The sequence below is a fragment of the Brassica rapa genome, unplaced genomic scaffold (genome assembly GCF_000309985.2).
Source record: "Brassica rapa cultivar Chiifu-401-42 unplaced genomic scaffold, CAAS_Brap_v3.01 Scaffold0664, whole genome shotgun sequence".
In the NCBI taxonomy this organism is placed as follows: domain Eukaryota; kingdom Viridiplantae; phylum Streptophyta; class Magnoliopsida; order Brassicales; family Brassicaceae; genus Brassica; species Brassica rapa.
The window spans coordinates 65,170-80,214 of NW_022610604.1; the positions used below are offsets into that span (position 1 = coordinate 65,170).

Consider the following 15,045-nt stretch of genomic DNA (forward strand, 5'->3'; position numbering starts at 1 on the left):
CCAATCAAAATTAATCAAAGAGTAAGGAAACAAGCACACAGGCAGCTTGTGATTGTCATGTGCCAGATACTGAAGAATCTAGGTAAGCAGACAGGTGCAAGTCATGTGATTAAATACTGAGCAAACAGGCTGGTGGAAGACATGAGTCTGGTCCAAAATTAATTAGGCAGCTGGTCGATCATTTAAATAATTTTTCAACAAAATATTCTTTGTCTTTGGCTCTCGTCTTGCTCTCAGAAAATCTCATCTAGCTTAATAAAAATCCGACCAAAATATTTAAGACTCGGCCAAACTATCAAGGGAAGGTCTTTCGACCACAAGACAGTCCCGTCGAGAAATTAATCTATCGGGTCGATTTTTATTTTTATTACTCATGGTCGAACCAACAAAAAACTGGTCGAGCGGGATTTTTCTCTACCAAAAATTTATTGGCTCGTGAGGTTTATTACAGTGTGTGTCCGTCTGTGTCCGTTAGCACATACAGGACGTCCGTGGCTGTCCATCAGTACACATATCAGCACGTTGGTCCTTGGACTCAGCACGCTGACCCTTCCCGTCGACTGTTCGGGTGATTTTGGCCCACGTGGGCTGTCTGTTCAGTACACACAGGACGTCCGTGGGTGTCCACCAGCACACATAGGACGTCTGTGGCTGTCCGTGTGTGTCCATCTGTGTCCGTCAGCACACATATGACGTTTGTGGCTGTCCATCAGTACACATATCAGCACGTTGGTCCTTGGACTCAGCACGCTGGCCCTTCCCGTGGACTGTTTGGGTGATTTTGGCCCACGTGGGCTGTCTGTTCAGTACACACAGGACGTCCGTGGGTGTCCGCCAGCACACAGAGGACGTCTGTGGCTGTCCGTCAGCACACACAGGATGTCCGTGGTTGTCCGTGTGTGTCCGTGTGTGTCCATCAGCACACACAAGACGTCTGTGGCTGTACATCAGTACACATATCAGCACGCTGGTCCTTGGACTCAGCACGCTGGCCCTTCCCATGGACTGTTCGGGTGATTTTGGCCCACGTGGGCTGTCTGTTCATTACACACAGGACGTCCGTGGGTGTCCGTCAGCACACACAGGACGTCCGTGTGTGTCCGTCAGCACACACAGGACATTCGTGGCTGTCCGTGTTTGTCCGTGTGTGTTCGTCAGCACATACAGGACGTCCGTGGCTATCCATCAGTACACATATCAGCACGTTGGCACGGGTCGGGATAATCGGACGGTACGGACTGATGGTCGTTATGCGGTTCAGTCTTGGCTCGGCTGGACGGTTCCGGCCGGGTCTTCTCTTATATATGATTGTACCTGAAACAAATATGAACTTCTGTGAGTTTTATGGATTTATATGAAGAACATAAAGTAAACTATATGACAAATGATGAACTGAAGCAAATATGATTTTTATGTATTTTTATGATTCAAAACTAAATGACATGGAAATTGAAAACAAATCAAATAAGAAGGATAGAAAGGTGGATGATGGGATCTTTGTTTCTGGACGTGTGTCTCTCTCAACAAGGATCAGTGGTTGGTTAGATGACTGAAGATGGAATCCGGCTTGCTTGATATGTATCTCTTCCAAGCTGGATCGATGGATGGAGTGGATAGATGGATATGGATTGACTCTCTCAATCAATGGACGAACAGATGGTCTTGAATCACACAAGGCTCTCTGGACGTGGCTTCTTTAGGACTTAGTGAATCACACACAAAGAACTAGAGAAATAACAACAAAGAATACACAACTTTGTTTAAAAGAAAACGATTTCTTATTACTTTAAAAATGATCAAGGGTACTTTACAATGAACTATGACCTGAGCTTATATAGGCTCGACACTGGGACTACTATAACGTTCCTATGACTCAAAAGGAAACAAAGTACACGAAAATTAAGTAGAAAAATCATAAGCTAGGCTCCTTGAAGATATCTAGCCGTTAGGCTTGATTTGAGCCTCTCCAAAAGGAAACTTGATTGAGCCTTGTATCTAGACAGCTTCTGGATATGCCCATGATCTGGAAGCCTTCCTGAAATACTCCTTAGTCCACATATGAAAGAATATGGCCGTTGGTCTTCAAAGAGTTGTAGTGAAAACACATTTACTCCTCCTAGTGTGAACATGGCCGAAAAAGGAAAGTTGTTGGCCACGAAGATTCGCCTGTTCCTCTGCATGCTGGTCCATCTAAACTCTTCTGGAATGTCTTCTGGAATTCTTGGATCGTGTAGGTTATGTCTTGGTTGCCTGATCTCGATTTGGAAATGGTTGGACCAACTGATTATGCAATCTTTCCATAATCGGCTCCTTATAACCGGGTTTGGGAAAATGGTTATATCTTCAACTTCACTGAGCCTTTTCTCCTGATTCTTGGCTTGTCGGATCCACAAAAGATCCCTCTTGAGATCCATAATTGAATTTGGCCCGGGCCTGTAAGACCCGATCCCGGCCGCCTAGGCCGCGGTCGATGCCTCGCGTCGCTCGGTCCACTTCCTTGCCGAACCTCTTAATTTTTGCCCTTTATTTATAATATCGCCTAAAGGCGAGGGCTAACTTAAACCTTAGCTAAAGACTTACCTAGTCATTAATAGCCTAGATCCTTTCAACAGATACGCAGCGGAATATTCTCTAGTTAACCATTGGTCTAAAACCAATCTAACACTTGTCTGGTCGAATCACCTTAGCCTTGGTCAGTTTACTCAACTACCAATTAGCTTAAAGGTCAATCCTAAACCCAAACCAAGCCATACGATTCTGAGGTTCCATTCCCCTAAACCATTCTATCTAGATCTACATAAGTAAATGCTAGATCATACCTTTGCCACATCTATGGAGCTTATTAGCTCATCGGTCCTCCATTGACTCGAACTAATCATTCAACTCATTGAGTCTCTTATTGGTCTTTATCTTTGTCCCTGCATCAAACAGCTCCCCTAGGTACTTAGTCATTCAACCAACCATCCCCACAGACATAAGTAACCTTTGAGACGTCTTTGAAAGGATAAGGATTTGCATCTGGCCTTTTCGGCTCATGCACAATCCGAAATCCTTTTGCCTTATAGGCAATAGTACCAAGTCCATCTTCTGGACTGACAAAGCTCATGAGATTCTAAGTCAATCAACCAACCATCCTCACATGACTTGGAACTGATGAGTCATCATCTGGCCTGACCGGCCTTGGGACTTAACCCAGACAATAAATATGATTTGTTCATACAACCCAATGCATTCATTAATCAGGTTAGGACCGACAACTTGAGCCATCATCCAGAGGTCAGGTCGTCCATACTCAACCATGATCAGATCTTACACGGCCTTCCTTGAACAATCACACTTAGGCTCAGTATCTATGGTATACGACACATAGTACTAGCCATACTCTTCGTCATGACTCTTAGCCAATCTCGAAGTTATCAACACCAAGGTTGATATCTAGAAGCATCACACCAATACTCTTACTCCAGCAACGTGACCATCCATACTAGTGCTTGGCCATCGAATCATCGTCATGAAACATGATCCGACCACAAGACTTTATAAGCCATCGCCTACTTGGCAGGTATTGACATAACCGGCCTTCCATTGCCAACATGTGGGTCTACTCCCTACATAAGGCATATGGCGCCTATCCTACTCACCAACCCAAAGTTGATTGTAAGATATCCTACTTAGCCTTTGCGGCCAGAACCATCCAACCATAGCCGGATCGTCCATAGTCCCGTCTAACCGTCTAGTTAAGATCTAGGTGCGATCGACCAGTTATAAGTCCGGCCCAATGGCTCATGGTCCTTCTCATCTGATCCGACCCAAAGCCTGGATCCATACCACAGAGTAAGGCCCAAGACCAAACCGGATTGTCTTGTAACCGATCAGAACTTGCAACACAACACTCCGGTTAAACTAACCGTTTGTCCGTTCGACTATTCAGCCGCGGACTGTCCCCTTGGTTCGGTCTAAGCCTTGAACCAATGGCACCGTTTGGAACTCACACCCTTTGGGAACTAGTACCCTTTGGACACACGTGCCTCTTGGCAACTCATGACCCTTGGAAACTCGCACCCATTCAGATGTTCCAACCGTTCGACCTAACCTTCCGTAAGGACTGTCTGGTCCGTGCGTGTGTCCGGCCTATGGCCAAAGGACCACGCCTTAACCTACACAAGTCATGAACCATTGTGACTGTTCAGGGAAGGGTTGCAACCGTTCAGAACAGAACAGAACCGCCCCTATCCAATCGGATCACCTGAGGCCGGTTTAGACCATGCACGCGCCTAACTCATCGTTATGGACCGCGACCGCATTACTCAACCAGAACCACGGTTATAACCAATCCCAACACATAAACAAGGCCACGCCAATGTACAGAAGGAGTAGAAGAAGAAATAGATGAAAAGAATAAGAAGAATAGGACACAATCCAAACGCCCATGGCTAAACCGGTTCGGACTGTCCGATTGTCTTAGCCGATGAGTCGGTGGTTACCGCACTGACCCTATCTGACTGAACCACGGCCTTGGAGTCCTTCTCCATACCTTTCTCTATTCCTTGGGTATTCACAACCACACGGCCTCCTCTCTCCTAAACCGTTCTCCTTGCCGGAGATACAAAACCACCACGACCGGCCCTTTTCCGGCCGATCTCTTGGCCGAGACTCTCTCTCTCTCTTTCTCTACGTTTTTCTCTGAGTATTGTAATCTGTAATTGGATAATGAAATCAATAGGAGAGCCCCCATATTTATAGAAAACGAGGGGGTAAGTCATGCCCCACGAGCAGGCACGACTTGCTAGCGAATGGGCACCATCGGCCAAGGGTTGTGCCCTCTCGGCCACTTGCATCCCTTCGCCCTTTCTGATTGGGTTTGGGGTCGGTCATAAGCCCAACCCACGACCCAAGCCTCCTGGACTTAGCCCACGGCCTTGTCCAAGGACCCAACAGCCCATGGCCTCATGGCCGGACCTCACAGCCCGCCACTGACCCGGACCCGGACCATCGGCCTAAAACCCGAACAGTCCGTCTAGCTGAGATGAGCTGACTCCCAGCTGCCTCAGCTGAGTGAGCTAGTAGTCCAGCTAGTGGAGCTGACTTAGTAGTGGCTGAGCTGGAGTGAACTCAACCTAGCTTTGTTAAGCTGGTCGAGCTACTTCTCTATCTCGTCCAGCTACCGTCTTACTCGTCTTAGCTGTCTCTTTGCTCTTATAAGGTTAAGTCTAAGTTTCCTTATGTACTTAACCTTCTTTCTTGACCATGGAACGCTTGCCTTGATGTCCTAAGACTGGCTGGTACGTTTCCTCGAACCATGGCCGTCCCGACAATCCTTTCCAGGATTGGGGGCGTGACAAGTCTCCCCCACTTGTAATGGATTCGTCCTCGAATCCGGTGATGATTATACCTTGTCCCAAGACAAAATATTCCAACCGAACTTATTCTTGTCTTGATTAGAGAATAGAACAAGCTTGATTCAAAACAAACAAATGACCACTTGGATGATCAAATTCCTTTGACCATCGTTGTACAAGTCTCCCCCACTTGATAAGGATTTAACCACAAAAATCCTATCAAGTGGTCCTTTCTGGTTTTGCTGATGGCACCCTTACTACTTCGACCACTGTCGAGGGTCCATGAAGCACCCATTCAAGTGATACTTGAAAATCCATCAAAAGACATTCCTTGTGTCACTGGCCGAACTCTCCAGGTTGCGGTCCTATTCGCCGTGGCATCAGGAGAATTCCTCGGCTACTTGGTTACCAACCGCGGCATCGAAGCAAATCCAAAACAGATCAACGCACTAATCGAGATGGCTTCACCAAAGAACAAGCGGGAGGTCCAGAGACTGACCGGCAGAATCGCATCACTTAACCGATTTATTTCATGATCAACAGATAAATGCCTGCCCTTCTACGACGTCCTGCGAGGAAATAAAAAATTCGAATGGACGGAAGAGTGCGAAAACGCCTTCCAACAGCTGAAGCGTTATTTAGCTACTCCTCCAGTCCTCGCAAAACCCGTGGAAGGGGAGCCTTTATTCTTGTACATCGCGGTGTCGGCAACGGCCGTAAGCGGAGTCCTGATCAGGGAAGAACGCGGAGAGCAGAAACCTATTTTCTACATAAGCAAAACCTTGCTGGATGCCGAATCTAGGTATCCGTTGATGGAAAAATTGGCATGCGCGGTCGTGACATCGGCCCGAAAACTAAGACCATATTTCCAATCCCACACGATTGTCATCCTCATGACTTTTCCCTTACGGACAATTCTGCATAGCCCAAGTCAATCAGGTCGATTGGCTAAGTGGGCGGTCGAGTTGAGCGAGTATGACATCGAATACCGACCAAGGACGAGCGCAAAATCACAAGTGCTTGCAGACTTCTTGGTCGAACTTCCAACGGGAGCAATAACCAATGAGGAACCAAATTTCACCTGGCTCCTCCACGTCGACGGATCCTCATCCAAGCAAGGATCGGGTATCGGGATCCGTCTCACATCTCCAACGAGCGAGATCTTGGAACAATCGTTCAGGCTGGAATTTCATGCCTCAAACAACGAGGCCGAATACGAAGCGTTAATCGCAGGTCTACGTTTGGCTCATGGCTTAAAAATACGCAATCTCCACGCCTACTGCGACTCCCAGTTAGTGGCCAGTCAATTCAGCGGAGAGTATGAAGCCAGAGACGAACGGATGGACGCGTACCTCAAACTGGTCCAGGGTCTAGCTCAAGATTTCGACTGCTTCGCCCTTACCCGGATCCCCCGTTCCGAGAATGTCCAGGCCGACGCCCTCGCGGCCTTAGCATCAAGTTCCGATCCAGGACTCAAAAGGGTAATTCCGGTCGAATTCATCGAACATCCGAGTATCGGACCACCAGTCGTTGTCAATCTCATAGAGGGTCAAGACGAGGAGGAAGAAGAAATTACGGTACCACCACCATCAGAGCAATCTGATTACGGCTGTGATACCCCATGGCTTCAGGCGATTCAAAACTACATTATCGACGGGCAACTGCCCGCCAAAAAATGGGCAGCTCGCAAGATCCGAACACAGGCCGCACGCTACGTGATAGTGGACGGCGAAATCTACAAATGGAGATTCTCCGGACCACTCCTGACGTGCCTGGAAGGAGAAAAGGTGAGGAAAGTAATGGAGGAAATACATTCCGGCTCATGCGGCAACCATTCCGGCGGAAGATCACTAGCCGTGAAAATCAAACGCCACGGATACTATTGGCCAACAATGATCGGAGATTGCGAGAAATTCGCACGAAAATGCGAAAAATGCCAACGGCATGCGCCAACTATCCGACAACCGGCCGAAGTTCTTTCCTCCATCACATCGCCTTATCCCTTTATGCGCTGGGCCATGGATATTGTCGGACCTCTGCATAATTCAAAGCAAAAGCGCTTCCTTCTAGTCCTTACCGATTTTTTCTCAAAATGGGTAGAGGCGGACTCGTACGCAAGTATAAAAGACGTCCAAGTCGAGAATTTCGTGTGGAGAAACATCATCTGTAGGCATGGAGTTCCTTACAAAATCGTAACCGATAACGGGTCTCAATTCATTTCCACCCGATTCGAGGCATTCTGCGAAAAGTGGAAGATACGACTCAACAAGTCAACTCCCAGATATCCGCAGTGCAACGGACAGGCTGAAACAATCAACAAGACCATTCTCGACGGACTGAAGAAACGCTTGGAGGCCAAAAAAGGTAGATGGGCCGACGAACTCGAGGGAGTCCTCTGGTCTCACCGTACCACCCCAAGGCGAGCAACGGGAGAAACTCCCTTCGCCCTGGTATACGGCACGGAGTGCATGATTCCCGCAGAAGTAGAATTTCCCGGTGTTCGAAGAAGGTTCTTACCTGAACGAGAGGAACTCAACAATGCTATGCTATTGGACAACCTCGACCTCATTAACGAACGCCGGGATCGAGCGCTCATCCGAATTCAAAACTACCAGCACGCCGCTGCAAGATACTATAATTCCAACGTACGGAATCGTAGGTTCAATCAGGGAGATCTGGTCCTTCGCAAAGTCTTCCAAAACACCGCTGAACGAAACGCGGGAAAACTCGGAGCAAACTGGGAAGGTCCCAATAAAATCGAAAAAGTCGTCCGACCAGGTTCTTACGAAATAGCCAACATGCAGGGCATAAAAATCCCTAGAACCTGGAATGCGATGCATCTCAAAAAATACTATCACTAAACAAACCAACTCGCAATCACTGAACTACGAGACGGCTTGATCTCCGCAAGGAGTACGTAGGCAGTTTGCCGAAAGGCAAATTCAGCTGTCCCCCCTCATTAAAAAAGGGGGGGAGTGGGTACGTATACTCGTATACTCCCAAAAAATCGAAAAATTTCTTACCACACTTTTGGTGTTTTCGACTTATCAAAACATCCTCACCCGCGAAATCGCAACGAGGTCTTCGGAAATCAGTCGGCCGCTTGGGAGAATCAACCTTTAGCATCGCGAGACGTCGCAAAAAATGCCTCAAAGTTGGTTTCTTCCGAGCAAACGAAATCTCCGCAAAAAGACATATACATGCACACATTAACATTTATTTTGCGCAAAATAATCAAAACAACGGCACACGCCACCAAGTCCGATGCTGATCACATCAAACTCACAAACGTCCTAAACAGACATAGACATCTCACGGAGATGACTCTCTTACATCCGACACAAGGATAATAGCGCTATAAAAGAAATCTGAAATTTTGGTCTAGCACTTCCGGTCTCCGGAGAGATGCTCGATTCGTATCAAACAAGTCATATAAGCCGAGAACTTTTCGCGGACTTTACATCGATACGAATCAGGAAGAAATCGCGACAGGAAAAACGATAGCCGGTTAGTCACCGCACAATCCTTAAACCGAAAGTAAACCTAGGTCTTGCCCTAAACCCAGCGCACTGGTCTCTAACATCTCAAAGGCATGATATCGAAAGATAGGAGATTCTTAAACCACGCTTCTATGTTTACGTTCGATACCTTCAGCACCCCCGCAGAGTTCACATCTCGCGGAAGAACTCTCGAAACAGGTCTCGAATAAAACATTTCACAATCGAAGAAGGATATGAGACGACAACTCATCACCTTCCTCCCCACTATTCACAAATTCATAAAAAGCGTTATCCGATTATCATACCATAAAAAGAAAGCCGCGGAGCGGCAGGGATTCAAAGCCACACACAGCCAGTCCCGAAATACAAACAAGGCCATTCAAGGCCGAAACATAAAAACATAAAAAAAAATCTCTCGCAAGAGATCTAACCAAAGTCACCCTGAGAACTTACGCCCCCTCTTCACCCGCTGCCTCATCCGAGCCTGGAGCCGCGTCACTTCCGTTCTCTCCGACCATCGGGTCTTTCCCCTCTGGGTCTTCTGAACACGTCGGAATAAAGCACGCGGATTTCAGGTCGGCCAGGATAAGATCGAAATCTCCATCCTCGGCCGCCATATCTCCCTTGCAGCCGGACAGCCGAGCCTCTTCGGCCTCCAAGGTCGGGGGAGTCTCACTTTGGAACGACCGAACTACGGCCATCCCGCCCTCAATCGTCGCCAAAGCAAAATCCCTGCTCCGGATACACTCGAGGGAACCCAGGGAAGCAGAAATCTTCGCCAAGCGAGCTTAAAACTCCGCGCGAAGGGCATCTGTAGCCTCTTGGATCCCGCGGCGCGCTAGTCCAGCATCACTCTCGATCTGACGCTGGAGTCGACGCACCTCCGAGGATTTGGCCTTCCTGGCCTTCTTTTCCTTAAGCAAGGAACTCGCCGTCTTCCCAAGGTCCCTCTCAAGCTCTCCTATCGCAACCTCGAGCTTCGACACTTTCGCAGAGTGAGAGTCCTCGACAGCCGTCAACATAGCCTCGGTTTCGGACCATCTGCCCTGAAGCTCCACCAACTCCCCGGAAAGGCGACTGGTCTCAGAACCACATTCGCTGATCATCCCATCGATCAACGATATGAACTGCGAACGGTAAAAACTGGTTAGACTAAGTCCCTGAAAAGAATGCACGAAAGACGATCGAGAATTCAAACAAGAAACAAACCTTTCCGCAAAGTCCTGACGCTAGGCTCGACCCACCTCGCTGCGAAGTCTCCCCGTCACCGCTCTTGGCAAGTTTCCTCTTCCGACTCTTAGGCTGAGTAGCCAGGACAGCGCTAGGAGCACGCAATGCCAGAACGATTTCTTTTCTGGCTGGAGGCGGAGGCATAGAGTCAGCGGCTTTCTCTTTGTCCTCGACGAAGATCGGAGTCGTGGAAGATCCCGCAGGTAGGACTTGCGGGAGAGGAGCCGCGATGTCGGTCCCATGACACGGGGCAACGACCTGCACGGAAGAAGACGGAAACTCGGAGCCAGTTTGAGCTAGTTCTTTCTCGGCTTGACGACGAACTAGTTTCTCTCGGAAAGAAAGATTACCGGCAACACAAGCCGGCACTTCCGCCGGAGAAGTTGGAATCGGAGCCGGAGAAGTGGCCTCACCCATCTCGACGTCGGAATCTTTCTTATCACCTTGGGAGGAAGACATGTTGAGAGAAAAGTTATGAAACTAGAGAGGTTTTTGAAGGAATGAAGGAGGGAAGGTGTGAAGAAAATGAATGACAAGAGCTCACTACTTATAGAAGTATGGGTTCGGAATGTCGTCTCGACAACTTTTTTCCGCGGAATTTTAAATGTAAATTTCGTCCAATACACTTAACCTTGTCAAAGTCATCTATCCGCCCGCTAGAGTCACAACTCTAACGGGCTGGGGGGCTAACTGTTGGGGTCAAAAAAGGTTACGAAAAATTTAACATTCAAAACGTCCGAGGAGGAAAATAAGAATTTCTCCGAAGAGTATTTTTCGAAATAGACTCTTTCTTACGAAAAAGCTTTACGGAAGAAAGAATCGAGATGTCCGACGAAAAGCTCGAAACAGGTCGCTACGTAGCGATCGTCCCGCTCGGTCGATACGTAGCGACCGAGCGCTCGTCCCGCTCGGTTGCTACGTAGCGACCGAGCTCAAGCCAAAGCTCGGTCGCTACGTAGCGACTGAGCACTCGTCTCACTCGGTCGCTACGTAGCGACCGGGCTCGAGCCAAAGTTCGGTCGCTGTGTAGCGATTGAACCTATCCGAACATCGATACGACACCAGTCCATGCATTCTCGTCAAACCTTCGAATGCTATCTCCCGAAGACCGTAGCAAGCTCAGTCCATGTTTCCCGCTATTCTAATTCATCGATCAAACTTCGCGGATTAGAAACCGCGGAAAACTCGTAGTAAACGTGTCGAGTCGGAAGACGGCCCAAAGGGACCTAAAACACGATTCGAGGCCCATCCTACGATTTTCCTAACCAAAAGCCCGTAAACCACAGCATGGTTTACGCTTGGCCCACAAGGAAGGATAAATGTCAAGTTTCCGCGGATAAATACGGAAGTTTTGAAGATAATTATGAAGATCGGGAAAAATGGAATATCTCCATTTTTATGCTATGACGGCTTAAGGGCAGAAGAGTAAAAGCGTAAACCGACCTTGGAGCTAGTATATAAGGAGTCCTAGGCGAGGAGCAGAAGAAAGAACTTTTTCAGAGTAAACTTAGCACTTAGAGCAATTTAGGCAATTTTCCGTTTTTGTTATTTCGAGCTGCGACTAAATTTGGTTTAGCCGTCTTAGGGTTGCTAGAACTAGGAATCTCGCCGACAGCTCTCGAGCCCAGGCTTATACCTTGTTGTAACGCTCATACGCAGATTCGGAATAAGATCTACTTTGCTCTCTTTTCGATTTCTTATTCTTGTCGTTGTTATTCTCGTGTTCTGATTGCTTGACGTGTGGTAATTAACAGATATCCGGGTCCTCTGGGAAATTAGGGTTTTCCTAGTTTCCTTATTTAAACGGAAATCAACAGTGTGAATTTCGGTTCCCACAACGCCCCAAGCCTCCTGGACTTACCCCACGGCCTTGTCCAAGGACCCAACAGCCCATGGCCTCATGGCCAGACCTCACAGCCCGCCACTGACCCGGACCCGGACCATCGGCCTAAAACCCGAACAGTCCGTCTAGCTGATATGAGCTGACTCCCAGCTGCCTCAGCTGAGTGAGCTAGTAGTCCAGCTAGTGGAGCTGACTTAGTAGTGGCTGAGCTGGAGTGAACTCAACCTAGCTTCGTTAAGCTGGTCGAGCTACTTCTCTATCTTGTCCAGCTACCGTCTTACTCGTCTTAGCTGTCTCTTTGCTCTTATAAGGTTAAGTCTAAGTTTCCTTATGTACTTAACCTTCTTTCTTGACCATGGAACGCTTGCCTTGATGTCCTAAGACTGGCTGGTACGTTTCCTCGAACCATGGCCGTCCCGACAATCCTTTCCAGGATTGGGGGCGTGACAGGGCCGCTTCTTGGTTTGGCTGAATTTCTCTTCTAAGTGCCGATACTCGCAAACGGATGGGCTGGGAAACGTCCAATTTGTAAAATTCATAACTTCTTCATCCACGAAGATTTTCTTGTAATTCCAAGCTTCAGTGATGAATGATTGATCTGGGCTTCTGTGAAAATTGGTTTCATGCCAAAATTCCTTCTGGTGGTTGAGATGCACCTCTTTGAATGAACCTTGGTCGCAGGTAGCTCTAGTGAGGTAGTTGTGGCAGTTGTTGCTTATCTGGCTGAGCATTGGTTCAGGTACGGTTTCTGTGCCTACAACAGTTTGGGTGATTTTGGCCCACGTGGGCTGTCTGTTCAGTACACACAGGACGTCCGTGGGTGTCCGCCAGCACACACATGACGTCCGTGGCTGTTTGTGGCTGTCCGTCAGCACACACATGATGTCCGTGGCTGTTCGTGTGTGTCCATGTGTGTCCGTCAGCACACACACGACGTCCGTAGCTGTCCATCAGTACACATATCAGCACGCTGGTCCTTGGACTCAGCACGCTGGCCTTTCCCGTGGACTGTTCGGGTGATTTTGGCCCACGTGGGCTGTCTGTTCATTACACACAGGACATCCGTGGGTGTCCGTCTGCACACAGAGGACGTCCGTGTGTGTCTGTCAGCACACACAAGACGTTCGTGGCTGTCCGTGTGTGTCCATGTGTGTCCGTTAGCACATACAGGACGTCTGTGGCTGTCCATCAGTACACATATCAGCACGTTGGTCCTTGGACTCAGCACGCTGACCCTTCCCGTGGACTGTTCGGGTGATTTTGGCCCATGTGGGCTGTCTGTTCAGTACACACAGGACGTCCGTGGGTGTCCGCCAGGACACAGAGGACGTCCATGGCTGTCCGTGTGTGTCCGTCTGTGTCCGTCAGCACACATATGACGTCTGTGGCTGTCCATCAGTACACATATCAGCACGTTGGTCCTTGGACTCAGCACGCTGGCCCTTCCCGTGGACTGTTTGGGTGATTTTGGCCCACGTGGGCTGTCTGTTCAGTACGCACAGGACGTCCGTGGGTGTCCGCCAGCACACACAGGACGTTCGTGGCTGTCCGTGTGTGTCCGTCAGCACACACAGGACGTCCGTGGCTGTCCATCAGTACACATATCAGCACGTTGGTCCTTGGACTCAGCACGCTAGCCCTTTCTGTGGACTGTTTGGGTGATTTTTGGCCCACGTGGGCTGTCTGTTCAGTACACACAGGACGTCCGTGGCTGTCCGTGTGTGTCCGTGTGTGTCCGTCAGCACACACAGGACGTCTGTGGCTGTCCGTCAGCATACACAGGACGTCCGTGGCTGTCCGTGTGTGTCCGTCAGCACACACAGGACGTCCGTGGCTGTCCGTGTGTGTCTGTCAGCACACACACGACGTCCGTGACTGTCCATCAGTAAACATATCAGCACGTTGGTCCTTGGACTCAGCACGCTGACCCTTCCCGTGGACTGTTCGGGTGATGTTGGCCCACGTGGGCTGTCTGTTCAGTACACACAGGACGTCCATGGGTGTCCGCCAGCACACACATGACGTCCGTGTGTGTCTGTGTGTGTCCGTCAGCACACACAGGACGTCTGTGGCTGTCCATCAGTACACATATCAGCACGTTGGTCCTTGGACTCAGCACGCTAGCCCTTTCCGTGGACTGTTTGGGTGATTTTTGGCCCACGTGGGCTGTCTGTTCAGTACACACAGGACGTCTGTGGCTGCCCGTGTGTGTCCGTGTGTGTCCGTCAGCACACACAGGACGTCTGTGGCTGTCCGTCAGCATACACAGGACGTCCGTGTGTGTCCGTCAGCACACACAGAACGTCCGTGGCTGTCCATCAGTACACATATCAGCACGTTGGTCCTTGGACTCAGCACGCTGGCCCTTCCCGTGGACTGTTCGGGTGATTTTGGCCCACGTGGGCTGTCTGTTCATTACACACAGGACATCCGTGGGTGTCCGTCTGCACACACAGGACGTCCGTGTGTGTCCGTCAGCACACACAAGACGTTCGTGGCTGTCCGTGTGTGTCCGTTAGCACATACAGAAGGTCTGTGGCTGTCCATCAGTACACATATCAGCACGTTGGTCCTTGGACTCAGCATGCTGACCCTTCCCGTGGACTGTTCGGGTGATTTTGGCCCACGTGGGCTGTCTGTTCAGTACACACAGGACGTCCGTGGGTGTCCGCCAGCACACAGAGGACTTCTGTGGCTGTCCGTGTGTGTCCGTCTGTGTCCGTCAGCACACATATGACGTCTGTGGCTGTCCATCAGTACACATATCAGCACGTTGGTCCTTGGACTCAGCACGCTGGCCCTTCCCGTGGACTGTTTGGGTGATTTTGGCCCACGTGGGCTGTCTGTTCAGTACGCACAGGACGTCCGTGGGTGTCCGCCAGCACACACAGGACGTTCGTGGCTGTCTGTGGCTGTCCATCAGCACACACAGGACGTCCGTTGCTGTATGTGTGTGTCCATGTGTGTCCGTGTGTGTCCGTGTGTGTCCGTGTGAGCGTCAGCACACACAGGACGTCCGTGGATGTCCCTCAGCACACACAGGACGTCCGTGTGTGTCCGTCAGCACACACAAGACGTCTGTGGCTGTCCGTGTGTGTCCGTCAGCACACACAGGACGTCTGTGGCTGTCCAT

At 49.5% G+C, this 15,045-nt stretch overlaps 1 protein-coding gene across 1 annotated transcript; it reads right to left on the minus strand.

Moving 5' to 3' along the window:
• Positions 1–1,759: 1,759 nt before the first annotated feature.
• On the minus strand, positions 1,760–12,859 carry LOC117130709. The gene is made up of 2 exons (XM_033283426.1): positions 12,366–12,859; positions 1,760–2,433 (listed from the first exon to the last, which is right to left on the minus strand). The coding sequence occupies exons 1-2, from the start codon at positions 12,791–12,793 to the stop codon at positions 1,920–1,922; spliced, it is 942 nt and encodes a 313-aa protein (XP_033139317.1). The 5' UTR covers positions 12,794–12,859; the 3' UTR covers positions 1,760–1,919.
• Positions 12,860–15,045: the final 2,186 nt, after the last annotated feature.

Bases quoted from the DNA above. Each gene is read 5' to 3' on its own strand.
- LOC117130709 (XM_033283426.1), bottom strand. From the start codon at position 12,793: ATGTGTGTGCTGACGGACAGCCACAAACAGCCACGGACGTCATGTGTG. The intron at 2,434-12,365 runs GCCCTGTCACGC...CGGGTCTTACAG, and splicing joins TTCAGCCAAACCAAGAAGCG to GCCCGGGCCAAATTCAATTA.